The sequence below is a fragment of the Patiria miniata genome, unplaced genomic scaffold (genome assembly GCF_015706575.1).
Source record: "Patiria miniata isolate m_02_andy unplaced genomic scaffold, ASM1570657v1 HiC_scaffold_24, whole genome shotgun sequence".
Lineage (NCBI taxonomy): Eukaryota > Metazoa > Echinodermata > Asteroidea > Valvatida > Asterinidae > Patiria > Patiria miniata.
In genome coordinates, this window is record NW_024037063.1 from 6,984,730 (window position 1) to 7,011,197 (window position 26,468).

At 40.3% G+C, this 26,468-nt stretch overlaps 4 protein-coding genes across 4 annotated transcripts; 3 read left to right on the plus strand and 1 right to left on the minus strand.

The window, feature by feature from the left end:
* Nucleotides 1-31: 31 nt before the first annotated feature.
* LOC119732138 (pre-mRNA-splicing factor 18-like) lies at nt 32-7,916 on the plus strand. The gene is made up of 10 exons (XM_038205535.1): nt 32-216; nt 937-1,014; nt 1,767-1,865; nt 3,187-3,300; nt 3,976-4,191; nt 5,348-5,488; nt 6,258-6,329; nt 6,935-7,052; nt 7,421-7,458; nt 7,798-7,916. The coding sequence occupies exons 1-10, from the start codon at nt 148-150 to the stop codon at nt 7,891-7,893; spliced, it is 1,041 nt and encodes a 346-aa protein (XP_038061463.1). The 5' UTR covers nt 32-147; the 3' UTR covers nt 7,894-7,916.
* Nucleotides 7,917-7,962: 46 nt separating this feature from the next.
* Nucleotides 7,963-9,300, plus strand: LOC119731863 (proline-rich protein 2-like). Its single transcript, XM_038205146.1, has 2 exons — nt 7,963-7,966; nt 8,152-9,300. The coding sequence occupies exons 1-2, from the start codon at nt 7,963-7,965 to the stop codon at nt 8,685-8,687; spliced, it is 540 nt and encodes a 179-aa protein (XP_038061074.1). The 3' UTR covers nt 8,688-9,300.
* Nucleotides 9,301-9,800: 500 nt separating this feature from the next.
* Nucleotides 9,801-19,280, minus strand: LOC119732396 (E3 ubiquitin-protein ligase RAD18-like). The gene is made up of 14 exons (XM_038205884.1): nt 19,156-19,280; nt 17,876-17,957; nt 17,256-17,388; nt 16,861-16,975; nt 16,162-16,669; nt 15,361-15,460; nt 14,731-14,839; nt 14,331-14,403; nt 13,834-13,913; nt 13,478-13,538; nt 12,827-13,267; nt 12,363-12,502; nt 11,504-11,574; nt 9,801-10,880 (listed from the first exon to the last, which is right to left on the minus strand). The coding sequence occupies exons 1-14, from the start codon at nt 19,204-19,206 to the stop codon at nt 10,736-10,738; spliced, it is 2,109 nt and encodes a 702-aa protein (XP_038061812.1). The 5' UTR covers nt 19,207-19,280; the 3' UTR covers nt 9,801-10,735.
* Nucleotides 19,281-20,040: 760 nt separating this feature from the next.
* Nucleotides 20,041-25,641, plus strand: LOC119732421 (mitochondrial import inner membrane translocase subunit Tim17-B-like). The gene is made up of 7 exons (XM_038205927.1): nt 20,041-20,091; nt 21,315-21,414; nt 23,061-23,124; nt 23,570-23,698; nt 24,791-24,826; nt 25,076-25,150; nt 25,558-25,641. The coding sequence occupies exons 1-7, from the start codon at nt 20,066-20,068 to the stop codon at nt 25,632-25,634; spliced, it is 507 nt and encodes a 168-aa protein (XP_038061855.1). The 5' UTR covers nt 20,041-20,065; the 3' UTR covers nt 25,635-25,641.
* The last annotated feature ends 827 nt before the right edge of the window (nt 25,642-26,468 follow it).

The following is a 26,468-nucleotide window of genomic DNA, read 5'->3' on the forward strand; positions in this document are numbered from 1 at the left end:
CCTCGCTGACACTTTCAAATCGTGCGCGCTACGGAAATCCGGCCCGGGCCTAGACTACGCAGTTTGCTGATGTCGTCTGCGTAGTGCGAAATCTGAGAGAAAAACGAGAGATTTTCACTTCGCTTAGGGATTTAATACACGACAAACATGGATTTTCTCAAAGCTGAAATTGCTAGGAAAAAGAAACAGCTAGAAGCGAGCAAAGTTGTTGCTCCGGTAAGCATGTTGTTAGTCTTTAAAAATCATAAATGTTCACTGTCATTGATGTGTGTTGCATATATTTCGTGATAAAACTTTCTTGTGCTAGAAAATATTCAGGCTCTTGTCAGCTTTTTGTTGGAGGTTTATATTTGTAATATATGGGAAAAAATGTTGCAACCTGACGCCACTTCAGTGGTTGGGTACAAAGTCTATGGAGAGTCAAGCCCGAAAATGTTCTAACTTATTTTCTAACAAAATTGGAAATGTTTCTCATTCAATCCCAGATTCATGTCTTATCATCATTTTTGCAATGACTGACTTTCACTGAGATGATATATGAAGAAAAAAGTGGCACCAGGTTGCAACATTTTTTCCAATATATGTTATTTAATGACGACAACAAAGATAACAACATGCGGCACGAATATATAAAGGCAATCACCGCAATTCATCAATGATGCATGATGCCATGCCCATGCACAAACAAAATAAGTCAAAACCACACCGTCATCGACAATCCTGATAATGATCAGTTTGCATTGCAACTGGAATTTTGTAGAAAAATTGGTAACGAGGTCACCGTCACGTCAGGTTTGGATAGGCAGAAGAGAGTCTGAAGCCTAATTGTGGACGGTAACTTCGCAGTTGCCGTTACGTTAATGTTCTTTCCTTGACCGTGCCTTGGTTATTCATGTCTTCTGGCAAATCTTTGAATATTTTTTTTTTTTTATCTAGGATTCTGAGAAAAAGTTTTTCAAACGAGGAGATTTGATGAAACAACAGGAAGAAGCCTATTGGAAAAGACATCAAAAGGTGTGTGTTTCGTTATTTAGAAGTCGTTGTACCCCAAAACACTTCCTGCTTGGAATAGGCTATCCGATGTGGCCCGTTGTACCCCAACGTTACACTAACATGACTGAAAATTGAGGTTGCTGATCTACATAAATGTACCAAAAACTAGTTTGCAATGACTCCTCGCATTGCGCTAACTGTACGGGATAGCCACACTAGGCATTTGGGTGACTGCTCTATGTTCCGACACCCCTATGTTCCGACACCCCTATGTTCCGACAACCAGCACATATACATACGATTGTGTTACTCCCGGCTAGGGTTAGGGTTAGGAATAGGAATATGTGCAGTTGGAACATAAGGGTGTCTAAACATAAAGGTGTAACCAGGCATTTGTACAGAAGTTAACAGATGCAGAAGCAGATGTTCAAATGATGTAAATTTTCACACTGAATAAAAAACTTTAAAAATTAAGCCATTGAATCAAGAAACACTGAAAATAAGTCTTCTTTGTACCTGAATGACTGACTGACTGACTACTCGAGTGACCGACTCCCCGAATCACTGACTGTCTCGCTCCCCGACTGTCACTTGTGAACTGGGCAGTGCTGTCGTATAGGATTACCCAATACTCCAATGAATGGGATTAACCTGGTGTAAAATGATGCATGAAAACGCTTCCAGTGAATAGCCGATCTGAATCGATTGAATAGAAATCTGTGCACTCTGGGAGTGATGTGCCAACTGCCTTGTCTTGTATTTGTTATTTTCAGGATGACAGTTCTGATTCCAAAGAGATCAAAGATGACAAGAAGAGAAGAGAATCAATAGAAACGATGGATCCTAATCTAGTCACTCTATCCAGACAAGAGGTGTGGTGAAAACATTGATATTTATTAAATTATAATATTTTTACTTTGTGGTCAAATCATAATTGTGAAAATCACACTGTGTGTACCTTTTGACTGAGTGGATGTATGATTAGTGTGAAGTGACTAGTCCGAAAATTTGAGACTCTCAATACTGTGTATGTACATGTATGAGAGTCCCAAACTTAAGGGAGTAAACACATGCAATGCAAGAAAATGGACTGGCACATGAAACAACCAGTCCAACACCCCTTTAGTATTGCATCAATCAACTGTGTCAAAAGAAACATCTGATACCCAGTCTCTATTTCTACACATTTCCATAGTCATGCCACCAGACTACTGAAGGGTCATCTCAACAAAAAGTTTGTCACGTACCAGTCTAGCCTTAGGCTTCATATTGAAATCACTTTGCTTCACTCTCAGGTGCAAAATGTTGAAGAAAAGTCTCCCTTAAAGAATTGAGACCTCAAAGTTGGTTGGTGAAATACTGAGGACCTTGTCTTTACCTCATATTTTGTTGGCTAAAGAGTGAGTTAAGTTGGCCTGATTTTGTTTTGCAGGTTTTTCTGCACTCAAGGTCCTAGTCTGTGAAGTGACTAGCCCTATTCTATGGCCTCGCACTGGACTCTATGCTGAAGGCCATAAAAATGTCAGAATTTTCATTAGTTTAAATGAAGTCAATTTTGTTATGGAAATATTTCCAACTCATACTTGGCAAAGGGGTTCATGTACTCATACACCTCAATAGTTTGCTAAAAGTAGAACTTCCCCGTGCTTCCTCCGGATGGAATTTGTCTCTTATTTTAAATTAATTTGCCAACCGAAGTGGACTGGAACTAGTTCATGGCGCCACGCCTGGGTTATGGCCGTATTATATGCGGAAACAAAAACAAATCGCATTCGGGGATCAGAACAGCAGAACAGAGGGTGCCTCGATTACTTATGCCGAGTACGACATTATGACCTTCAGCACAGAGTTTACTCCAGTACGAGACCATAGAATAGGGCTATGAAGTGAGTCAGTGACATGCTTGTGTCTTTTCAGTACTTTGGGTTTATCAATGAATTGTATTGCACTCATTTTTATCTTGGTACACCCCAATTATAGCATAAGTCCCAACTGCAGTTGAGATGACCCCAGCAATAAGTTGCGGTCATCTCAACTGTAGTTGGGACCGTCCCAAATATAAAATATGAAGAACGCAAATAAATATTGTATAACTAACTTATTATCAGCATTGAAAAGTTGATAACATTCATGACATTTGACAAAATTGTTTTGCCTATTTTCAAGCTGGTTTTCTCATTTTGCGATAACCAGGTCATCAAACGGCTGAGAGAGAGACAGGAACCAATCAAATTGTTCGGTGAAACAGATGCCGAGGCGTTCTTCAGACTACGACGCTATGAGATGTTGGCACCAGAAGTCAATAAGGTTAGATGGGCAGATTTCAAAAGAAACATTTTGATTAACCCTAACCTTCCCATTCCCAAATCCTCCAAAATGCTCTTTTTGGATTTTGCAGGATTGAGGCTATATGGCAAAAATGTGTGGCTGATTTTGGAGAATGCACTGTGTCAAGGTTTATTTTCTCACTTGCACTCGGGGGTAACACACTGAGTAAACAGTGTTTAAACGTCAGTGAAGGGCAAAGCCCAACATTGAAGTTACATCACCTCGATGCAAATTCCATATTATGAATAGTTTCATTGTGGTACCTGCTGCTAAATCATTCGAACCAGCCAACCGATCCTACAAGCTCGGTGGTTGAGTGGTAAGACGTCTGCACTAGAATGCAGGAGGTCGTGGGTCGAGTCCCACCCGAGTGATGTTTTCTCACTTTCACTCGGGAGGTAACACACTGAGTATACAGTGTTTATACATTGGTGAAGGGCAAAACCCAACATTGAATTTCCTTCCCTGAACAACAACAACAACCCCCCCCCCCCCCCACGTGAAAATGTCTGGGTATGCTCATGAACGCTATTCATTCCCATACTTCACGCTACCACAGCTCAAGACCTAAACTAAAGCAGGACTTTCCTTTACCTTGTTCTGTATTTGACTCTCGACCTTTTAATTACACCCCATCTCCTATTCCTGATCCAGGGTTTGCGCAACGACTTCAAGGAGGCCATGGACAAAGTAGATCAGCAGTATCTGGAGGAGATGGTCAAACTACAAGGAGAGGATGTACCCAACAGAGCTTATGACATCAAGTTTGAGGACGATGGGTCGACGATTGATGACATCATCGAGATGTCATCTGGTATGGGCCAGGGAGATGATGAACTGGATAGTAATGTCATCATGAGATACGTCAAGGTAGTCTAATTAGTTTGATAAAATAAATTCAAAGTTGAACAAAGAAATTAACTGGAGCAGGGTTTGAACCTGTGACCTCTGGATTGCCGTTCTGGTGCTCTACCAACTGAGCTGTCCAGCCCTGTGTTGGCGGTTCCCCAATTTGTCAATGTCTTTTTTCAAGGAGCGCTAGTCAGAAGCCAACGTAAGGCTGGATAGCTCAGTTGGTAGAGCACTGGAACGGCTCCGGAGGTCGCAGGTTCAAATCCCGCTCCATTCCATTTCTTTGTTCAACCTTGAAAAAAAAAATGATAATGCACCTAGTCGGTTTCCCCTTGTGGTTTTTGCTGAAAAATTGATACCATTTTCATTTACTTATAACTGTCGCTGTTGATGAGCCCAAGGCTTTTTTTTTACAGTGAACAGGCACTGTGGCTTGGAGGCCTTAAGAATCCTAGAGCAAGAAACAGTGTTGAAGTCAAGTTAGTTGTGATTGATCACAAGTCAATCTCAAGTCAATCACAAATCAGTTACAAGTCAGTCACAAGTCAGTCACAAGTCATCACAATTCAGTCACAAGTCAGTCACGAGTCAATCACAAGTAATCACAAGTCAAATCACAAGTCATCACAAGTCAAATCACAAGTCAAATCACAAGTCATCACAAGTCAGTCACAAGTCCAATCACAAGTCCAATCACAAGTCAAATCACAAGTCAAATCACAAGTCATCACAAGTCCAATCACAAGTCATCACAAGTCAATCACAAGCAAATCATAAGTCATCCAGTCCCAAGTCAACACACAAGCATCCGACGACTGTGATAAAAAATGCATGCCTTTACTATTGTTCATTCGATGTAACTTGTGATTACTTGCGACTGGGCTTGTGGTGTACCTATGCTCCACCACAAGTACCTTGGCTATCTTTATCACTGAAGTGAATTGGATGGAGAAAAGATGTGGGAGGAAAAACCCTGGTATGATTTTCCAAGGGAGACCCTAAAGGGGATGGAACCCTGCCCACAAAAGTAGAAGAACTGTTAGTCTACCACTGCACAAACATGACTTTCCTTTAAACCTAACTTTCCTAAAACCCATAGTTTACCCAGACCCTAACTCCATGGGAATTGTTACAAGGAAATTTCCTAAAATCCACAAAATCTATTCTGATACAGTTCTTGCTGAAGATGTGGGCCCAAGAGCTGAACCGACGAGAGGAACATGTCAAACGCAGCAACAAAGGCAAACTGGAGAGCGCCACCTATAGTCAGACAAAAGGGTACCTCCAACCGCTCCTGAGAAAACTCAAGAAACAGGTCAGGAGAACTTGCTTGATGACATAAAATGAGCTTGTTAAAAGAAGTGCAGAATTTAAGACTGTCTGAAACTTGAGTATCATATCTATCATTTGAATTTCATATTTCAATTTCAATTTCAATTTGACTTTATTATCCCTACCGAGAAATTCCTTTGGCCTTTTGAACAAGTTAATGAAAACGTTAAAAATTGGGAATAAATATTATGCATAAAAACACGATACTTCACTAAAAGGAAAGATATACAAATTTATTATTAAATTCAATAAAGATAAAATACTGCACTTTATTGACCTTACAAAGTGATAGTTTTTAGCAAAAGCCTTAACGCCGGTATTGTTCGGCCATGGACATCTTCACTTTGAGTGGAATGTGTACGTGCAGGCATTTGGCCGTTGAATATGAATGAATGCGCTATGCAGCAGGAATGCTGCTATAGCACTCCCCCTGCTTATTGGCTTTTATCAAGCTGTGTCTTTTAGCCGTCAGCAGGCATTAAGGGGTTAAAGAAATGTATAGTCGCTGTGATTTCTTAATAGCTCTTGATACTACTTTCAGTTTCCAAGTAAGTCAATTAACCTTTTTCTTCAGAATGTTAATTAAAAAAATCTTTTGCAAACATGTCCATAGTAAAGGCTACCACTGACAGTCAAGGACAGTACCATTTTGCAGGCCTGCTAGTCTCCATTTTTGTCTATATTTCCAAGTGATAAATTTCTGTGAATTATTTCTGACAGTACGCATTGTATTTCTTTTTTCTTCTGTGTAGTCTTTAGCTCCAGACCTGCTTGACAGCCTTGTCACCATTGTCAGATACATGCTGAACAGAGACTATGTCAAGGTAATGGAGACATGTCATATCTCTAATCTTTCATTCTCCCTCGTTTGAACTGTATGAAAATCTACAGCCTCAGAGGTAAGAATAATTTCCATTACAATATGAACTAAGCACTTTGCCTGGCTTCCGCAAAAAAAACCAGTGCAAACAAAAGGATTATCAGTTTCCAATTGTTACTGATTTTGAAATTCTGCCATAAAATTGCCTTAAGGCTGAATGCAAGACGTGGAGGACGAATGTGACACTGACTTACCAAAAATCTTCTAGCCGCAAGTAAACTTTGCTGCATAATCTTTAAAACCTGCAGGTAATTCTGCAGGTTTTGGGTTTGAGTCCAGGGGTCAAGGTGCGTGTGCCCTTGGGCAAGGCATTTGTCACTCATTGCTTCTCCCCACCTAGGAGTAAAATGGTACCTGTGAGCCCAATGAGCAGGGTAATAATAATGTAGCACCTTGAGCACCAACACTGGTGGATACGTGCACTTTATAAATATATTATCTAGCATTTAATTGTTTAAGACTGTTTACGAAGCTGTTAACATATTTTTCCAATTATTCCGAAAATGTCAAAAATTTTTTTTAACAAACCAAGTAATATTTTTTCTCCAGGCTAGTGACACATACCTTCAGATGGCTATCGGCAATGCTCCATGGCCCATCGGAGTCACCATGGTGGGAATTCACGCTCGGACAGGAAGAGAAAAGATCTTCTCCAAGAATGTGGCTCGTATCCTTGACAATGTCGACAGTTACTAGGGTGGGGGTGGGGATTTTTTATCACCAATAAAACTGAACCCTACTGACTGGTGACACGTTATTATTGAAAAAAATGTTCCTTAAAGAGAAACACGCATTTAAAAAGGCTATAATTTTCACACTGAAGCAAATCAATGTCTAGGCTTCACTTCTTAACTTGACCCAAAAAGTCTTGGTTGGACAACATTCAAACTTAATGCCTCAGTCAGTCAGTCAGTCAAATGACAGTAGGCTGTCCCCTCAGGTCCAGCAAAGACTATTTGTTGGCAAATGTCCATGTGAATATCCAGTTTTGTCTGCCGATGTTGTCTATTCTTTCCTGAATTCAAATAATCCCAGATGTGCTCAATGACGAAACACAAAGAAAATTTATTCAGGTATGTGTTTTTTGTGTGTATGAAGGCAGTAGCGTTTTGAATGGGCAAGGCGGCTCATTCCTATCAAGAACACATAGTTCTCAAAAACTAAATCTTTAAAATGGAACAGGAACATGTTGAGTTTCAAGTTTGTCATTTCACAACAGTTGTAAGTAATCTAACCGGCGTCGGAGAGAAAATGTTTTCACTGTCGCACAATGAATGTGTTTTCCATTTTGAAAATGTCAGGCCCAAAACCTTTTCCAATTTGTGTACACGTTTTTCATCAGCCTTTCGTTTAAACTGAGGTCTGCTAAAATTGACGAGTTTTCTGGGTTGTTTTTATCCCTGTGTATTTAGGCATTGAAGAGACTAATGACCCAGTGTCAGAGGCATTTCCCGACAGTTCCATCAAGGAGTGTGGAGTACGTCAAGAGTGACATCATTGAACACTGACAGTATTACATTGTCTCTCAACCCCCCAAAACGTGGACATTTCAGGCAGGGTACCCCTCTTCTGGCATCATGGGCCTTGGATTTACATATGTAGTTCTAATGAGGATTCTGCACTGATGTTCAGCTTCTGAAGGTAGCTCAAGCGAAAAATCTTCTTGCTTTAGTGTCATCTGGCTTACCCGTGGTTCATTCAACCCAAGCCATGGTTCACCCAACCCAAGCCGTGGTTCACCCAACCCAAGCTGTGGTTCACCTAAGCCAAACTGTGGTTCACCCAACCCAACCCAAGCCGTGCTTCACCCAACCCAAGCCGTGCTTCACCCAACCCAAGCCGTGCTTCACCCAACCCAAGCCGTGGTTCACCCAACCCAAGCCGTGGTTCACCCAACCCAAGCCGTGGTTCACCCAACCCAAGCCGTGGTTCACCCAACCCAAGCCGTGGTTCACCCAACCCAAGCCGTGGTTCACCCAACCCAAGCCGTGGTTCACCCAACCCAAGCCGTGGTTCACCCAACCCAAGCCGTGGTTCACCCAACCCAAGCCGTGGTTCACCCAACCCAAGCCGTGGTTCACCCAACCCGTGGTTCACCCAACCCAAGCCGTGGTTCACCCAACCCAAGCCGTGGTTCACCCAACCCAAGCCTTCGTTCACCCAACCCAAGCCATGGCTCACCCAACGCAAGCCAAACAAAGGCATCACCCTTTACAATGGCTGCTACACAAGCTGTAGAAGTATTAATGGTCACCCTATATATCAAACCCCTTCAACAGGCTTTGACAGAGGAAGTGGATAGATTTGTTGATGGTTTGTGACAGTTATATCAGTAGGAGGGTTTTAAAGGACTCTATTTAATATAGTTTGTATCATTCTTTGCACGTGTTTTTGCCTCCATTTATGTAAAATGATACTCGATTTTTTTTATTTAAGCTTAAATTGAAATCTAATATTTGGGGGATTATTTTTGCATTAAGGGTTTGGACTGAAAGAAAATATACTTCCGTTTTATCAAGTATTCCCACAAATAAGCTGTTGCCTCTAGAACACAAATCGCTTTTTTTAGGGGGGGATTCTTCTGCCTCAGAAACTTAGTATCTGTAGCATTTTATAACAACTTTTGTCCTATAAAGTGAATCCTTAAAAATCAAAACAGAAATAACCTTTTGGAACTTTCTTGTACATGTAATTTACCCATGCCGAGCTTTGATAGCTGGACTTCATGCCCTAAAAACCAGGCTTTATTTATTAATTTTTTTTTTTTTTTAAAAGCTTCACTTTTTGAGAATATTAAGTTTTGTAATTGTAGATCTGTATAGGTGGACGCACGCTGTAACGCACTTGCGAGTTCGCGAAAGTGATGTACATGTATGAAATGTAAATACTTCAATAAAACAATACTTTTATTATCATAGCTTGTCCATTTTATCAATACTTTGGACGTGACGTTTTAGACTAACGTAACATTAACCCTCCTATGTAAACTTGTCCTTGTAGTGAAAATCAATCAAGTGACTGTTTTCAATAGTTCAGAATTCCCAGTCTACATAAAGCAGGATTGACTGGCTGTGATTGTTAATGTAACTTGATACAGCTATGCTTTGACTCCGGGTGATTGATAAGCCAGCTGTGCCCACAACTTGCCTGCTTTGTCTGTTCATGGTCTGTTGACTGAATTTGACTAGTCACAGTGCTTGCTTGACATATGATCTGACTGCTGGTGAATAGCCCGTGTTAAAAGTGTGGCAGGGGAAGTGGATGGAAAGCTTGACTGTCTGTGACTGTTTAAATAGCAGGAGGGTTAACCCACTAGGTGTAATTAAGTAAGCAAAGTCAGAATTTAAATGCTTGCATAGAAGACATCCCTAATTCTCGCCAATTTGAAGATGCACACAATTTCACACCAAGTTCGTATTCTTAAAATAAGCTGTTTATTTGATTTACACCACCCCGACGCAAACATTCCATCTTATGAAAAGCTGTTTATTTATTATACAAACTAACTCTAATAGAGTTGGTGAGCATTCCGAACTCATAAATAGAAGGCCTGTGTGTATGCAATCAATTATGAGAAATGAAATATTTGACGTGCAGGAAGTGGGGAAAACGATGGTCATACTTTATCAAAATACAATATAATCACTAGATGGAATTGTTATTAAAATTTTGTGCTTCACTTCAAATATGCATATGAATAATTAAAATAACATTTGCCATCAAAGTGAAATACATGTAAAACTACTTTTTTTAACCAAGGTGGTTTTCATGATACAATTAACCTATCGCGTTAGAATCGCGTCAACACAGCTTGTGAAATATTGTCCAATTACATGATATACAAATGGACGCGGAACGCACAAAATTTGAGACAAACAAAAACTTAACGTACAAAATTCCCGTGGCGATCGGTCATCTGCAGACATAAGTCTTAAAGCAGAACTGGCATGATAATGTTGAATTTGAATACACAAAATAATGCATTTTCAAGAAAACATTATTCTTAAAGCCTAAACCCTCGGGTTTAAAGTGACAAAGTTCACTTCAACCTGTGCTGTTGACAGCTACTGGCCTCCCACACTAGCATGTTCAATATTAATATTACCAGCACAATTATATCATATCATGGCATTTTGTTTCATAAGTCTTGCTGAGTTTAGGGAAGCTGAATTGGCTGCCCAAACACAATTGGACAAACCTGCATGCTTGAATCAGTGATTATACAACTGCCATGATAGCTTGCCCTTACTGTAGGGCACACATTGCCTCTCACAGGGTACAGATCAATAGATAACTGGCCAGACCAACAAGTAACATGCCTTCCTGACAAATGTCTTTACTACAGAATGTCTATTTAACCATCTTTCTCTCTCTCTTGCTACGTCTTAAGACATTATCTCCGTCTCCAAATGAGCTTCCGCTATCGCTGGCATTGCTTCCACAATCTTGCTTCTTGCGTTTACGTCGTCTTGTCTCAGCAACGACAGACAAAGGGCTGTCAAAATATTGACACAAAAAAGGAAAAAAGTAGTAAATATGGTGAATATTTCAGTTCAAAAGACAAATGTCTTAAGGCCAACAGATGTGAGAGGAACGTTTTGCACTAGATACTTATTCACCCAGAGCCCATTCAGCACATACAAGGCAAACAAAATTTTGCATTTTTTGACGTATAAAAAAAAAAATGTACTTGCTGTAATTTCAATTCTTTCAACTGTTTGTATTTTACACTGCAACTTGTAGATCTAGCCACGTGAAAACATGGAATTACTGCGATGTGCAGGCACTTCAGAAATATAAATATTTAGTCTAAATGTCTGAGAAATTTAACTAGAAAATGTTCATGTGAATCGCCTATGCAAATCGTATGGTAAAAATGGCGGATGAGACATTGGACATATCACTAGTGGAGACGACCCCGATGTCACACTTCTATGGTGTATTTCTTTGTTCAACTTATGCTTGAAACTGACACGATTGACTGAAATTAAAATTGTCTAGATGTAAACATTATTTGTATACCCTGTAAGCCAATGCAACATAACTCTTGACTTGAGTGAAGTTCAAAAAGAAAATTGGATTTCTCAGTGAATGCTACAAAATATGTAATATCATTACCTCTCTGGAATACACAGTGGTTCTAGAGAATCAGGGGCTGGGTCACTCTTCACACTAGATGTCTCGTTCTTCTAGTAAGACCAAAACAAAATTAACGTTCTTGAGATAAAAACAACTTGATTCTCTCGATTTTACACTGGTTGAGAGACTGTGTTAAAATATTAAAGGGTTTTCACTTTTCATGCATAGAAATTAGGGCTAGACTTTCCAATTTTTGAACAGCAAACGCTCCCACTTATTTTTATTTAACATAAAAATGACAACAACAAAAACTTCGAAAAACAATGAATACAGTTCTTGATTAACCCTAACTCCCTAGGCATTTTTGCTAGGATGCAACCTCAATCCTGCAAAATCCTCCAACTGCCTCCATGTAAAAAAAGCATACTGCCTCAATCCTGCAAAATCCTCCAGCAATCACTGTCAATAGGCTGAGGCAGAGCCAGTGACATCTTGGAGCAGTGCGGAGGATTGCAAATATGATTTAGGCCTAAATTTATGCAAGGCTGGGCATAAACAACACAAGGTCCAGCCCAAGACCTTGACACAGTGCATCCTCAAAAATCAGCCACACATTTTTGCCATATAGCCTCAATCCTGCAAAATCCTCCATTTTGCAAAGAGGATTTTGGAAGGGTAAGGTTAAAAGAGATCAGTTAATCCTTGGTTTGAATGCCTTGCTGCGAACTGAATGTCAAGAATAAAGAAGAGTTATATGTTAGATTTCTTTGCCATTGTGATTGGCTTGGGAGTATTTTGAAAGCAACTCTGCCCCTTTAACGTAGAAACTCCTCTTACCCTAACCCTTGGTGCACAACAAATCATACTCAAATTTGAGGGTTTTTGTAAAGCAGCTTACAGCTCTTGTCATGTTTTGCGATTGGCTGTCCTCCATTCCATCCTTTGACGCAACACTTGGTGAGGAAGGAACGAGAATTCTACAATCAGCCTGCCCATGGACATCAGACCCAGAGAAACTAGCCATGAGATCCGCGTCATCTAAACAAAGAAATGGCGCAGAAATAGATCAAACATTTTAAAGGTACATGTATTATTATTTCCGGTGATCATAACTCCCTGGATTTTGTTTAAGGAAACTCCCTGGATCTGCCATTTTAAACAAAATTTGAGTTCAAGGACCAAATAAGCAGATCACTGCCTAATCAGATTTATCTGGTTAGCGAAAATAAACGGAGAACCAGTCAAACAATATATACCTTTATATAGCATTTTGGTTGGTAACTTGTTTTTGCTAAGCAAGAATTTTTAGTGCTAAAATTCTCGTCTTGAGCAGCACCATGAAAGCTGTGACAGTAGCTTTACCTTGCTTCATATGAAGACTGCTCTCAGATGTATCCATGACCATTTCTTCACTTTCCCCGTTGTTTCCCATCGCCTCCTCTCCTCCGCTACCCTCTGAAAATAAACTCCCAGTTCTGTCCGACTCAGCATCTTCTTGGCTCGTGTCTTGAGCAGCATCTCTCGGTATTCTCTTGTCTTCTTGCTGTTTCTCAACTTCGTCTTCCAAAACCATCACATCTTCAAGTTCTTGTACGGCAGAATTTTCAGTCACTGAACCGACCGGTCTGTCGCTGGCGGTACTGTCCTCACTGGAGGTAGACGTCTCCGCTTCGTTGGAATCTTGTGAAGCATCCGTCTGATTTGGTCCAGCGGCTTCTGTTTTACTTGACTTGTTTTTCACTCCTTTCATTCTTGCTCGGGCTACAGCAATGAGCTGACTGAACTGATCCTTGTGAGCTGACACTTGAAAAGGAAATGCAGGGTGAAGAAATAACTATTCAGATTATATTAAAATGCTTTAGGATTGATGTTTAGCCTGCCGAAAAATTGTTGACATTGTTACCTTTTTTCATTATAAAAACACTGTCAATTTTATAAATCTGCTCAAAATACATCACAACACTGCCAAACCCATTGTTTGATATGTCACAATTCAAAGTAAAGCAAACTCACAGTATTCCTGCTTTGATTTTTCCATCTGATCTTCAGTTTGTCCTTTCTCTATCTTGAGTTTCTGGGAATCGAAATCAAAACAAACTTAACGTTAAATAAAACTGCTTTGTATAACATGAGGCCAAGCGAATAAGTATGGTTTTCTGTAAAGCTAAATATGATTTGTTCTAGTGCTGCAAGTATAATGTTATGCCTAAAAAGTGTTGACAGTTGTGTTATGAAAGTTGTAATCTAATATTTGTTTATATTTAATTAAGTCATTTATTAATTGTTGGGTTCTCAGTCTTTCCATGCTGTACTGTTCAGATACTATGCCAGAATCGTTTTCCGGAGGGGGGGGGGCACTTGATACTTACAAACACTTTTGCCTCCTTGAGTTGCGGTGGCTGTGTCTTGAGTTGTTCCATCTTCTCAACCTCTTTGGCAATCTCTTCAGCTAAGACGACAGAAAAGTGCCAATTGGTCCATCAAATATGACAGTGATTGGGAAAATCCAAATCCAAATTGTTGATTTGTTGAATCACGATTGTACTTGAAAATGTCCAAATTTTACAATGAGTTTGTGTCTTCTTGTTTACCTACATCATCACGCCATGTTACCATAACATGAAACTTTCAAATGATTAATGCATCCTTCTTGTAAAGGGATGATGTTTGTTGGTCAAGTTGACTACCTATATGCCTTCAATAACATATGGCAAACCACAGTGCCTTTATTTTTAATTTGCTGATATAGGACATCCGTGGATACAAAATTCCGGAATTGATACCAGAGGTTTCCATTTTTGCACTGATCAAAAAAGGGCGCGAGGCATGGAGAAAATCCAGGTAATTCTTGTTGTGTTTTACTGACCTGATTTAGGGTTGGCTGCATCACACTGCGCATTGTACATCAATATGAACTCGTCTAGTCTCTTGATCAACTCCTGTGCCAATAAATACATCATTTATTACACACAAACTGGACACTGACTAAAGTCCAGTTCTTACTTCATTTAAACACAGACACTAAGTAAATGTGAAACAACGAAAGTTGTCAGGACACTTCATGACAAAATTCACTAGAGTTGAAATATATTCCACTTTTTGCAGCGTGAACACTTGCCATGTCACAAATTTGTTAAGCATAATTGTCTGCTTCACAACTTAAAATTGCGCCCTGTTCCAAGTTGGACCACCATTTTTTCCAACTTGAAACAGGAGATATTTTCAACGTTCTTATCATACAAAGTTTTGATGCAGCCCTGACTCACATGGCGTTTTCCTTTGATAGACAGGTTGTAATGTCTCATCTTCTTCTTGATTTCTTTGTCCGGCACCAGCTTCCAGACCATGGCAGGTATCCGCTTCCTCTTTTGTATTCTGAGCCCAAAAAAAGGGAATTGATCAACATCAGTTATCTGAAGATGATCTATGTGAAATCTACCTTTGTATCAAACTTTTCTATCCGCTAACTGTGCAATAAAACAAAAACTTTCCGAATCTTCAGAACGTGGTTGTTTCTTTACGTTTACTTCCACAAACCAATCATTTCTACATGAGATTGAAGCATAACTTTACCCTTAACCTACCACGTGTCTCCTGCTATTTCCAAAACTGACGTAAAAAGTTTCGTTTTTTAGTCATCACTTTGCATTTTCATACATTATGCCTCGGTTCTTTTACAAAATCGATTCACTGCACTTTATCAGTAAGGCCTAGTCGTAGGAAAACTGACAGACTGTGGCCAGGCTGCCACCCTATCGAGCTGTACCCAGAAATCTTTGTAATCTGTTAAGTTCAGTGCCTTTTTCAAGGACAAATCACCATGGACCTCATGTAATGACTTGGAAAAGACCCCGACTTTGTAATGAGGTAATGCCCAGAGTAGGAGTAGGACTGACCTTTTGTTGGTATCCGTCTGCTGTGTTCTCTTCAGGCAAGCATCTAGATGGGTATTGATGTACTTTGTGGGTACTGGCACACCGCAAACGGGACACTCCGCTAAAGACAGAACACGAAAACCAGTGAAACGTCCATCAGTGAGAAAGTATGTAGTCGGAGCAAAATAGGTAACTTTATCACTGCTGCCTCCTGGGTGTGGTCTGGCTACAACTGGGTGTGGACTGGCTACAACTGGGTGTGGTCTTGCTAAAACTGGGTGTGGCCTGATTACTACGGGGTGTGGCTTGATTACTACGGGCTGTGGTATGATTACTACTGGGCGAGGCCTGATTACTACTGGGTGTGGCCTGATTACTGGGCGTGGCCTATTACTCCTTTTTTTACTACTGTGTGTGGCCTGGCAACTACTGGGTGTGGCCAGGTTAATACTAGGTGTGGCATGATTACTACTGGGTGTGGCCTGATTACTACTTTACTACTGGTGTGGCCTGATTATTACTGGGTGCGGCCTCATTACTACTGAGTGTGGCCTGGGCTTAATTTCACGGCGCTGCTAAGCACAAACATTTGCTTAGCACAAGAAAAGTCTGGCTTATAAAAGCAGGTTACCAGCCAAAACTCCATGTGATTTTTCATGCTAAGCAAACAACAGCTGAATACTAATCACGAACAATATACATTACGTGGAGTTTTGGCTGGTAACCTGCTTTTATAAGCCAGTCTTTTTTTGTGCTAAGCAAATTTTTGGGCTTGGTGTGGCCATTTTACTACTGAATGTAACTCAAAGCAAAATAAGGTACCTTTATCCCTACTGCCACCGGGTGTGGTCTGGCTACCACCGGGTGTGGTCTGGCTACCACTGGGAGTGGTCTGGCTACCACTGGGAGTGGTCTGACTACAACTGGGCATGGCCTGATTACTACTGGGCGTGGCCTGATTACTCCTGGGTGTGGCCTGCCTGCGAATAGGTGTGGCTTGACCAGCTGCTGGACTACTGCTTGTAGATGCAGTTGGCCGTTCAGTTCCAAAGTCCTCAGTAATATCGATGACATCATCATTTATTTGATTGACCAATGAACGGTCATCAGCTGGCCTTGTACCAAGCCGATTGCTTGAATGGCGATCAGTCCTGGATGGTGATTTCAGTTTGGGACTAACAAAATCGTCATCCAACACGTTGAAGTCATCTGCAGATGTTTTGGCTTGGTAGGGTTCAGAGTTGCTGACCGGGGCAGTTTTGGACGGCTTGACCGCAGTGAAATGACCGGCCAGAGTTGATTTCTTTGGACTCTGTTTGGAAGCAAAAACCTGTTATTTTGGAGAAAAAAAAGGATAACTTAATTTCAGTTTGGGTTTTCGTCAAAATAAAAAGAGTAGGTTGGCTGTTTGGATCCAGCGAAAGATCTTGCACATAGAAACTAGTCAAGAAAGTTTGTTTTGAGTAAAAACAATTTAGGAGAAATTACGTTAGAAAAAATACATCAAATATCTCAAAATACCTGTGATTTTCCAGACTTGACTTGCTGTTTGGACGTTTTCAGGTCCTTATCTGATGAAGGGCAACCTTCCTGATTCTCAGCGTCAAATGTTTTGCAGATCTTCAAGATGTATGGTCTGGAGTAGGTACAAGAGGGAAGTACGTGTAAAACCACATTATGAGACAAACTACTAAGGAATTCTCATCATCCGGAGACAAGCACATTTTGCTTGGATAACCCCAAGAAACAGACTACATGGGTACTAGCATCTGCTTACACAGTAAGCTGATGAGCTGAAGTGGCTCGAAACAGACTTTACAAACTTTGTTATTATTAACTTGCGATTGACTTGATGTGACTTTACAGCTCTGGTTTTGACATTTCCTAATCTTTATCTCTAATTTTTTGTTGCCTACCTGACAGCGACGAAAGTCTTGACGAGTTCATCCAGGGTTCTATTGTTGCAGAGTTCCGAGGCACTGACCTCTATGTTGCAGGACGGACACTGCCTCTTGTACTTCATGTATCGTCTGATGCATAGCGAACAGTCTGCACACAAATCAAAATTATCAGCATAATAAAATTTTTTTTTAAAAATCAGTAACCACTCCGAGAACATTGTCTTAGAGTCTTAATCAGACTGGACAAACGCCAGACTTGGCGAGTCCAGGTTAAAGTCCAAAACCATGATGACATTCAAACAGTACTGTGGAGTCCAGAATTCATTCTAAGTTTGAGACAGGACTCAAATGAAGTCCAACATTGGAATCTTATTCCAGTTTCAAAGCAGGGGCAGATCCAGCTTTGGCTGGGGGGGGGGGGTGTTTAGCTGTCAAGAGGGAGGGGTGGTGGTGGTTTATCAGGCATGTGCGACTGCATGTTTTTCATTCTTTTCGTGACCCGGGGGAGTGGAGTGTCAGGTTTAGATGGTGTGACTTGGACTCGGGCTTGAATTCAAGTACAAACTGACAAACACATACTTTTTTCATCGTGACATTTTTGTTTCAAGTATGGTTTTGGAGAAGACATGACTTACAGTTGTGTGAGCATGATGGGATGATCATGGCCACGTTCAGGTACTCAAAGCAAATGGAGCATCGTAGCAGGTTATCAATAGTCTGCAAAATAAATACAAATGTAAAATTCAAATAAAAGTGGAACTCTCAACAGGATTTTCAAAATGCCCTCACAATGTGAGGATTAAAATTCAGGTATGTGATGTAAGAAGTTTGGAGAAAGACAGACACTTCAAAGTACACAGATTGTAATTTTTAATTGAATAATTTTGAGTGAAATCTGGAACTTACACATGTAGATGTGTAATTTTTGTGAGATCCCTGAATGTTTTTAACTCTTAATATTAATGTTTAACTGTTTTTGTAAATCGGTGTAATTTTTGTGTGATCCTTCATTGTTTTTATTTTAATTCTTAATTGCAATGTTTAACTTTAACTTGTTTTTAACTTGATTGTCATGATTGTACGCATACGATGAAATGTTGATCCCAAAAGAAAAATCGGCAAATCTTGATGTGCACGTGACATGTGCAGCTGGAATATTCGAACTGGCTTATTTTTATCTTACGCAGTGGCTATTGTTACGGCAGCCGTAACGCATTTCCCATTTTCTATCGTTACGGTAGACCATGGAGAAATAAAACATGTGTTTTATTTCTCCATGGGTAGACTGCAACTTTTATAAAAACATGACAAGAAAATATAAAATTAGAAGGAAAAAAGTGAATTTGAACGTTATGAAATTCGGACTTTATTTCCCTTTTAAAAAAAATCCTCCAAAGCCTCAGGTTAGAAAAGGAAAAAAATTCGAGTGCAAAACTGAGATTCGAACCCGCAACCTCGCGGTGCAAAATCCTACCCTTTACCGACTGAGCTGTCGCACTGCTCACTAAACCATGTGGAAACAAATAATTATATACCTGCGTGCGTATCAAAAAAGTATCGTAGAGGGCGCTAAACAACGATAGCCACTTCGTTTATCTTAATTTGAGCTGCCGATTTTTCTGATTGGCATGATTAATTTCTAGGCATACCGTATTTTCAATCATCCACATGTCTGCAAAAGTAGGCCTAATCGTGTTTTATTCTAACCTTTGGAAGACTTTTTTTTCTCTCACCTCCCCCCCCCCCTCCCCATCATCCATTGTCCCTCCTCCCCAGCCTGCGCTGAATATCACAATATGCTGAATACACTCGGCCTCAGCACTGCATGATGCATGATGCAGATCAAACTTTAGCATGTTTAGCGATGCCTCGCCGATGCCTGACAATCATGCGTAATAATTCATGTATCGCTTACCCTAAGATCAGGCATTGATCCTGGCCAATCAGTCGGATCCGTCAGTGCCATAAAAAACACTGTTGATTTATTAATCAAAACTAGAATCACAAATTTTCCGATCTTCTTAGCTTTCACTGAACTCGGCCAACCATGGAGCTATAACACAAGTTTGCGCGAAGTTTGACTTGCTTGGCGCGCCTGTTCAAGATACATAGCGCCCTCTATAAACGACAAATCAATTTTAATACATTCCTAATAGATCGGGGGTGGGGCCGGGTGCTGGGTCTGGGGGGGGGGGAGGGGCTAAACAACTGCGTTGAGTGCGTTCCATTATTTTATGCTCAGCCTCAGGAAATTATCCAAATTAGATACATCATATAAACTTTTGGATTTCATAGGAAATACACCGCAGCAACTGGTTTTCTCGAAAAATGTTTGCATTGAGAAAAGAGGAGATAGTCTTTTGAAGATGGTCTTCTACGCAAACACTATAAATTTTTTCACCGTCAAATTTGTCTATTTTTTTTACAATTTTACAAGACTGTTGTGAATATTGCAGGCGTGTAACAGGCTTTCCATGCAATGATGGAAAACATAATGACTGTAAGTCAGTTGTCTCAGCTCAGAAAAGCGAATATATATTTAGAACACTGCTCCACCCCCTACTTTTACTTCAGACCCCCCTCCTTTTACTTCAGATAGCTTCTTCTTCTTCTTCTTCTTTTTGAGAAATTGTTCAGGTTTTTAAAACAATGTTTGATACATATTAAAACCAACATGAGAAATGATATCCATTTTTGAAATTTGTTGGCAGCCATAATGAAGTCCACGTGCTCTATCTCTTTCGCGTTAAATTGCGCCCTGGCCTGGCGCCCTCTATCAAAAGAGGGCGCTATTAATAAGTCATTAGGCAACCAGAAAATGCAAAATGGAAGAATACGCACGTGAACCATGGTAAGTTTGCGACGAAATTTACACTTCCTACATGACATTCACGTTTTGTGAAAGCTTCAGAATACAATAACTAATTTTGGGGGTAAATAGGGGATGAGTGACCGTATGCCTCTGTTGTATTGACGGTGTTTCATTTGAATGAAATGCGAGTCGAGTTGCCGGTGAACGTGAAATGATCATCATTTATCATGTGTTACATCATTCGGTTCCCCGATTCCTTGTGAAGTTGTGTATTTATTGTGGGAGCCGTTTTGGGCGATTGTGTAGTGTAACTTGAACCCGTGTAACTTTATGGCCCCTCTTTAGTTTTGATCAAATTAGAGTCAGGAGTGTTTTTATCATCCAAAAAAGACCTTTTCAACAAAAACCCCTCCTATTTTTGTAATTCTAATATTTAATAACATGCACTTGTGAGTTTTGTAATTGTAATTTCTGGCGGTGGTAAAAAATGTGATGTTCTCATAGTCATGGTTCTCTTTAAATTTCTCTTTTTAAAAAATTATCCTCCAAAACCACTTATAGTAATTTCAAAGAAGAAAACAAAATCTACTTAAATAAAAAGAACAATTTGATTAAAAACCTGAAACTTACGAAATCTAGTATTAATAAAAAAAGTAAGGAAAACAAAATTGAGTAGCGCAGCCGGGGTTCGAACCAGGGTCCCCACCACCTCATAGAGCTAAACGTCTTTTCCAATTGAGCTACCGAAGTGCTCTGGTTGGAAAGGCAGTCAAATCTGATAAATTTGCATTGTGTTTGTACAATGCCGTAACAATAGTATTTGAAAATTTCATTATGGCTGTCATAACGATAGCCACTACGTTTACAGTTGGTGCCATACACGAATCAACGCGGTTTTGTGACATTCACTGTGCATTGTGGTGTTTGCCATTTTTTTTGTCATGCGTTTTGTCATCTTCATCATCGCTTTACCCCCAAATTTCCCTAAAATAATAAAGACCCTGCCCTTATCAACGGCATAGGTATACCTGTTGCTTTGTAATGACGCTAACTAGTTTGGTAAGTCCAATAACTTAAAAAGGGCATTTTTGTTCCGTACAGGGAACAGAGCCCTACACTACACAATCGCATGACTATTTACCTGATAGGAAAATGATAGAAGTGCTGACCAGTAATCTTTAATCTGAACTACATGTAGGCCTACTTTAACCTAAACTTATTTCACCTACCGGATACGGTATCAATCATTCTTGATATTTCAGTCCCTGGAGGATAGTAGACGATTGCGGTGGAGCCTTCTCCATGGGATGCATCGGTGGAGGTGTGGTCCATTCTATACTGGGAGCTAGAAATGCACCGGCTGTAAGTAAAGAAACTGACAGACTCCATGAAAAACACACATTTTGAAAGCCCCAGTGGTATGGGCTTCGTGCACCAACGAAAGAGGGCGCCCTTTTACCTAGCAACGATGTCCCATGGGCGGGACATTTAGCTGGTTGATGCGCACCGTTCCTTGTGTGTGACGCACGTACACCAGGGGATTTGTACTATGTACACGCAGTGCAGTGGTAGGCCGCATGTCGCGGCAAAATTGCAGTCAGGCAAGATGGCGCTGGTCGGTCACCCCCAACTGTGTTTTCTTTGCCGGTGAGGGGGTACTTGTGAACGGAGCGGATAGTCTGTGTAATAGACCCTTGCGAAATGTTACCAGGGTACCCGTGTTTTACTTCAATAGGGTACCCCGACTACCCGGTTCCCGTACTACCCATAAATGCACACCACTAGCCAGTGGAAGGGACACACTAGGTAAATCTTGTTAATCACAAATCAATTCACAGGTAGGTCACAAGCAGACTGGGAAAAATATGCAAAACTAAAACAGGCCAACTTTACGCTCAATCTTTAGCTAACCCTCCCATGGAAACATGCATTGTCAGCCTGGTTATCACTTGGGTCAATATTGGTCAAGACCCCCATTGGTTTGTACACAGTATGCCAGGAGGTGAGGAAGAAAATTGTGACCATTGGTGACCTCTTAAATAGTAGGAGGGTTAAACAACAAAATTGTCCCAATTCTCAGGCAAAGACAAGGTTCTCAGTATTTCACCAGCCAAGTTTGAGGTCTCGATTTAATTTTTAAAGGAGATTTGCCTTCGACATTTTGCACCTGAGAGTGAAGCCACGTGATTTCAATTTGAAGCCTAAGGCTAGACTGGTACATGTCCAGCTTTCTGAAATGATTGATGTCAGAAAGTACTCCTTTGTGCATCGATGTACTGACATATGGAATAGCCTCCCAGAAGTCGTGGTTTCAGCTCCTAGTACTCAGCCCTTTGAGGGCAGATTGGATAAGATGTGGGCTCCACACCCCTTTAAATATGACATAGACACCCCAGTATCCACCTCCACACTAGGCTTGCGCACAACAGAACTCAAATCTAGTATTTATGAAGATCTGATCCTAGAGGCCACACAAGGCCTTTCATCAGAAGAGGACCTGTAAGTACCTGTAAGTAAGTAAGTAAACAATAACAACTGGAAGACTTGTGATGATCTCGACTATGTCACTGGGTGTTTGCAGTGTTTCCCCTGCCCATTCAAACGTGAGGCGGCCCACCTCGCTACTTTCAGTGACCACCTCCCTCAATTTTTGCCAATATCACCACCTCGCTGTGAAGATTTGAATAAAGGAAATACTTATCAAAACATTTTATCTTGTGTAATTTATTAGCATTTTCCCTGACCTCTATGTATCAAGAACTCACAATTTGGATGTGTAGATGGAATCATCGGGTATTTTTGTGATCGCTGCATTCTTTTCAGTTTGCAGACTGCGTACATTTTGTTTCAATCATCAATTTGAAGTTTTATCACCTTGCTTGGTTCATTGGCCAGGGGAAACACTGGGTGTTTGTGCCGAATTAGATAACAAATCGGGCAAATAATTAGAAATAATAACCAATTGCAAAGTGATTTCACTTCTATTTGATGGCTGTGTTTCATTGCAGGGTTTCAGGCAGAGATTTATTGGCAGTTTTTTAACAGTCAAACACAAAGCACCCATTGTTGGGGGTAAGTGTAAAAAGTTGTTGCCAAAACATTCTGGAGAAATGAAGTTGATGTGGCCGTCCATTGTTGCATGTTATTGCAGAACGTTTTGGCAAGAAATATCTCATTGTTTTTAAACATCACAAACAGACTCTTAACATTTCGAGGAGCTCCAGGTACTGGCAAAATAATACTTGCGGTATTTCATCTTCAAGATCACCAAATGCAGAATGTGAATATTTTCATTTCAGTGAAATTAAGTGTTTGAGAAAAGTTCTTAAAATCATTTTCAAGTTGGCTATATTGTCATTATTAGTAGCACAAAAAAAATGTTTTGATTTTACAAACAAATCAAAAACAGAAACAACGCATGAATTTGTGATGTGGCTCTCTCTTAGAAAAGATGCAGTTTGATCGTAATATTGATAGATAGCTTAACTGAATTGTCTGAACCTTTTGACATTACTAGGTAACTTTGCAGTATGGGGCGGTCTGTTTTCCACATTTGACTGCGCTCTTGTTCACATACGTAAGAAGGAAGATCCTTGGAATTCCATCACAAGCGGGGCGTTAACAGGAGCAGTCTTAGCAGCGAGAAGTAAGTGCCAAGATTCTGTGTATGTCTGAATGGTTACCCTAAACATATTTCTGTGAGAAATATGGACGACGACAACATAACAACAGATTTCTCCTACTGTTAGGAACCCTCTTGGATTTGCCAAAATGGAACACTATCATAGACCAGTTGCATAATCATTGTACTTGACCTTAAAATGGTACGGTAGGGTACTGGTTTTCCTGTTTCATGACTTTATAGACTGATGTTTTGTGGAGGTTTTTATGCCAGCTACATATAACTGCGACATGGTGAAAAATAGCCTTTTGTTTTTCATGGACCATAATTCATTGATGGAAGCAAGCATAGAATATTAATTACCATAATTATAAAATATAAGATTTGAGGCTTTGCACGGTGGAGTATCAGTATCGTTTTGGTTTGCGGTAACACCATGAGACCAAAGACAATTTCTTTTAGAACTAAGCAGGACTGTTCTTATCAGAACTAAAAAACTACCAAGCAGTCCTTCTGTTGTGAGGCGTGCGATCACATTCCCACCCAATCACACGCCTAAAAGCTTCCTGAGAAGTGTGAATAATCGCACGCCTGAATCCCTCAGTACCGCACACCTTGGCATACATTTACGGCATAATTATACTTCACAATTTGTGAAAAAATATAGTACGTTGGTGGAGAGAATATGGCTTTATTGTAAACCAAGATGAATATTTTAAAAAACAATGTTCAGTCCCAGCTTGGACCACAGAATCACACGCCTAGAAAAATCACACGCCTAGAACAATCCAGGTGTGCCTTTTTCAACACACCTGTGATTTTCAAATCAGAAGGACTGTCTTAATAGGGAAAGTTGATATTAAGCAGGACAAGTTCTTATCAGAACTAAAAATATACTGCGAGACAGTAGTTATTACCACATGGTGTTACCGCAAACCGAAACGATAATTATAAAATATGTTATTTAATTGAACTCTGAGTTGCATGAGCAACCAGGGCAAAAAGAAAGGAAAAAAGTCTCTTCTAGGGTTAAACAGAACAGGACATCAAGACTAAAAGTGTCAACCCCTGTTTCCATCAAAAGTTAATTTGCAAAATTTGATTTTGTTTTCTCAGATGGAGCAGTCGCAATGGCTGGATCAGCAATGATCGGTAAGTTCCATCAGTTTTGATAGGCCTGAGACCTAATGACGTCACGCTTTGTTTACATGTGTGCTTTCCTATGTGGCAGACGGTCCCCACTTTATCTGGCGTCCCGACTTTACTCCAAAAAGAAAGCGCATATGTAAACAAAGTATTTAATATGCGTTTTGGGAGTTTCTGTGCAGTGGCTTTCACAGTTCATTGTTTAGACAATTAGAAAAACCTTGTTTTAATCTTGTTGTTTGGTTTGCCGTACAGGTGGTGTATTATTGGCCATGATTGAAGGCATCGGTATCTTGATGACGAGAATGTCAGCAGATCAGTTTAGACCAGGTAGGAAGTTTGAATTGTCGTATTCAAGTCATCACAAGGCATGCAGTCTCAAGCAAAGTAAAAGGGGTTCAAATGCAAAATGAACTGTGGCACAATCAGTGAAAGTGCCAGAAAATACCTCAACACAATAGGGCACAAGGGATTAGTGTGTTTAGACGTAACCCGGAGGCGAGTTGAGGCAATCTTAATGTTTTAACCTGTCAGCCGTGCCTGTGTATAAAAACAGCCAGTGCATGTTATCACGGCCTCCGACATGAACTGGTTAAAAACAAATTAAAAACAAATCATCAAAATTCCTGTCTTTGGCCCAAATTTGACTTGGAAGTTAACCTCTTCACCTTGCCTTAATGTTGTTATATGATTGATTCACAATTACAGAATTCTGTCTTCTTTCTTTCTGCCCACAGTGAATCCCCAGATGGAAGACCCCTCCCAGCTAGGACCCAAAGCTCCGCCCCCCTTCGGCAACACGCAGTATCAATGATAGCAACCAAAAACATCCTTCTTGTGTACATTTGTAATTTCATGGTCTTATTTTACAAGGCCTTTGAGACATAGAACAGCTGTGGAACTGGCAGGCATCTCATATTGCCTTCCTATTACCCTACAACTGTTTTGTGTTCAGTGTTGATGTTTCCATGCATAGCTTGATTTGTAGTCATATTTATATTATAATTCAGTCTTACTATATACCTGTGCACATGAGTCAGGAATAACGTCAGACATTTTTGAATGCACACCATGCACATGTACCCCCCTCAACAGTTTAAAGGTATAGTCCATCATTTGTAATTTGTGCATTTTGTTCATTTGAAGCAACAATCGTGATCAATATCTAAAGAAGGGTGCTGCACAACTAACCTGATGAAGTTTCAGCTCAGCTTCAGCTGTATATTTCGAGAAAAACAGCATTCTAGGATCCCGATGTCAAATCAAAAGTTGCTGAATCATGTTTTGAATTGGGCAAGAATTCAGCATCAGAGACACGTTCTCACTGAGTCGATTGCAGCTACGCGATGTCGCGCACTGATCCGACGAATTATAGCAACCGCGCGTGCATGTGCGTCGTGTCAACGCCTGTGTGCGCTTCGCCGAATATGATGAAGTTTGGATGCTTCTAATAGCTTTACTAATGTTCAATAAGCACTTCAAGAAGGTTTTGTGGTCATCAACTAGTAGTAGACAACTACCAGAACTATCAAGTAAAAAGGGCCTCCTCCTTTTTAAGGCACATATTGTGTCAGCTGAATATGGCTATTTTAGCCTATTTTCAATAAAAAAATATAATTAAAAATGAAAAGGCCCTCATCCTCTTTTT

Coding starts and splice junctions, on each gene's coding strand:
- LOC119732138 (XM_038205535.1), top strand. CDS start 148: ATGGATTTTCTCAAAGCTGAAATTGCTAGGAAAAAGAAACAGCTAGAA. Junction 217..936: donor CGAGCAAAGTTGTTGCTCCG/GTAAGCATGTTG, acceptor TTTTTTATCTAG/GATTCTGAGAAAAAGTTTTT. Junction 4,192..5,347: donor TCATCATGAGATACGTCAAG/GTAGTCTAATTA, acceptor ATTCTGATACAG/TTCTTGCTGAAGATGTGGGC.
- LOC119732396 (XM_038205884.1), bottom strand. CDS start 19,206: ATGGCACTGACGGATCCGACTGATTGGCCAGGATCAATGCCTGATCTT. Junction 15,461..16,161: donor CGGTGGCAGTAGGGATAAAG/GTACCTTATTTT, acceptor TTCTGTCTTTAG/CGGAGTGTCCCGTTTGCGGT. Junction 14,840..15,360: donor CAGACGGATACCAACAAAAG/GTCAGTCCTACT, acceptor TTTTGGGCTCAG/AATACAAAAGAGGAAGCGGA.
- LOC119732421 (XM_038205927.1), top strand. CDS start 20,066: ATGGAAGAATACGCACGTGAACCATG. Junction 20,092..21,314: donor GAATACGCACGTGAACCATG/GTAAGTTTGCGA, acceptor TTGATATTTCAG/TCCCTGGAGGATAGTAGACG. Junction 25,151..25,557: donor AGCAGATCAGTTTAGACCAG/GTAGGAAGTTTG, acceptor TTCTGCCCACAG/TGAATCCCCAGATGGAAGAC.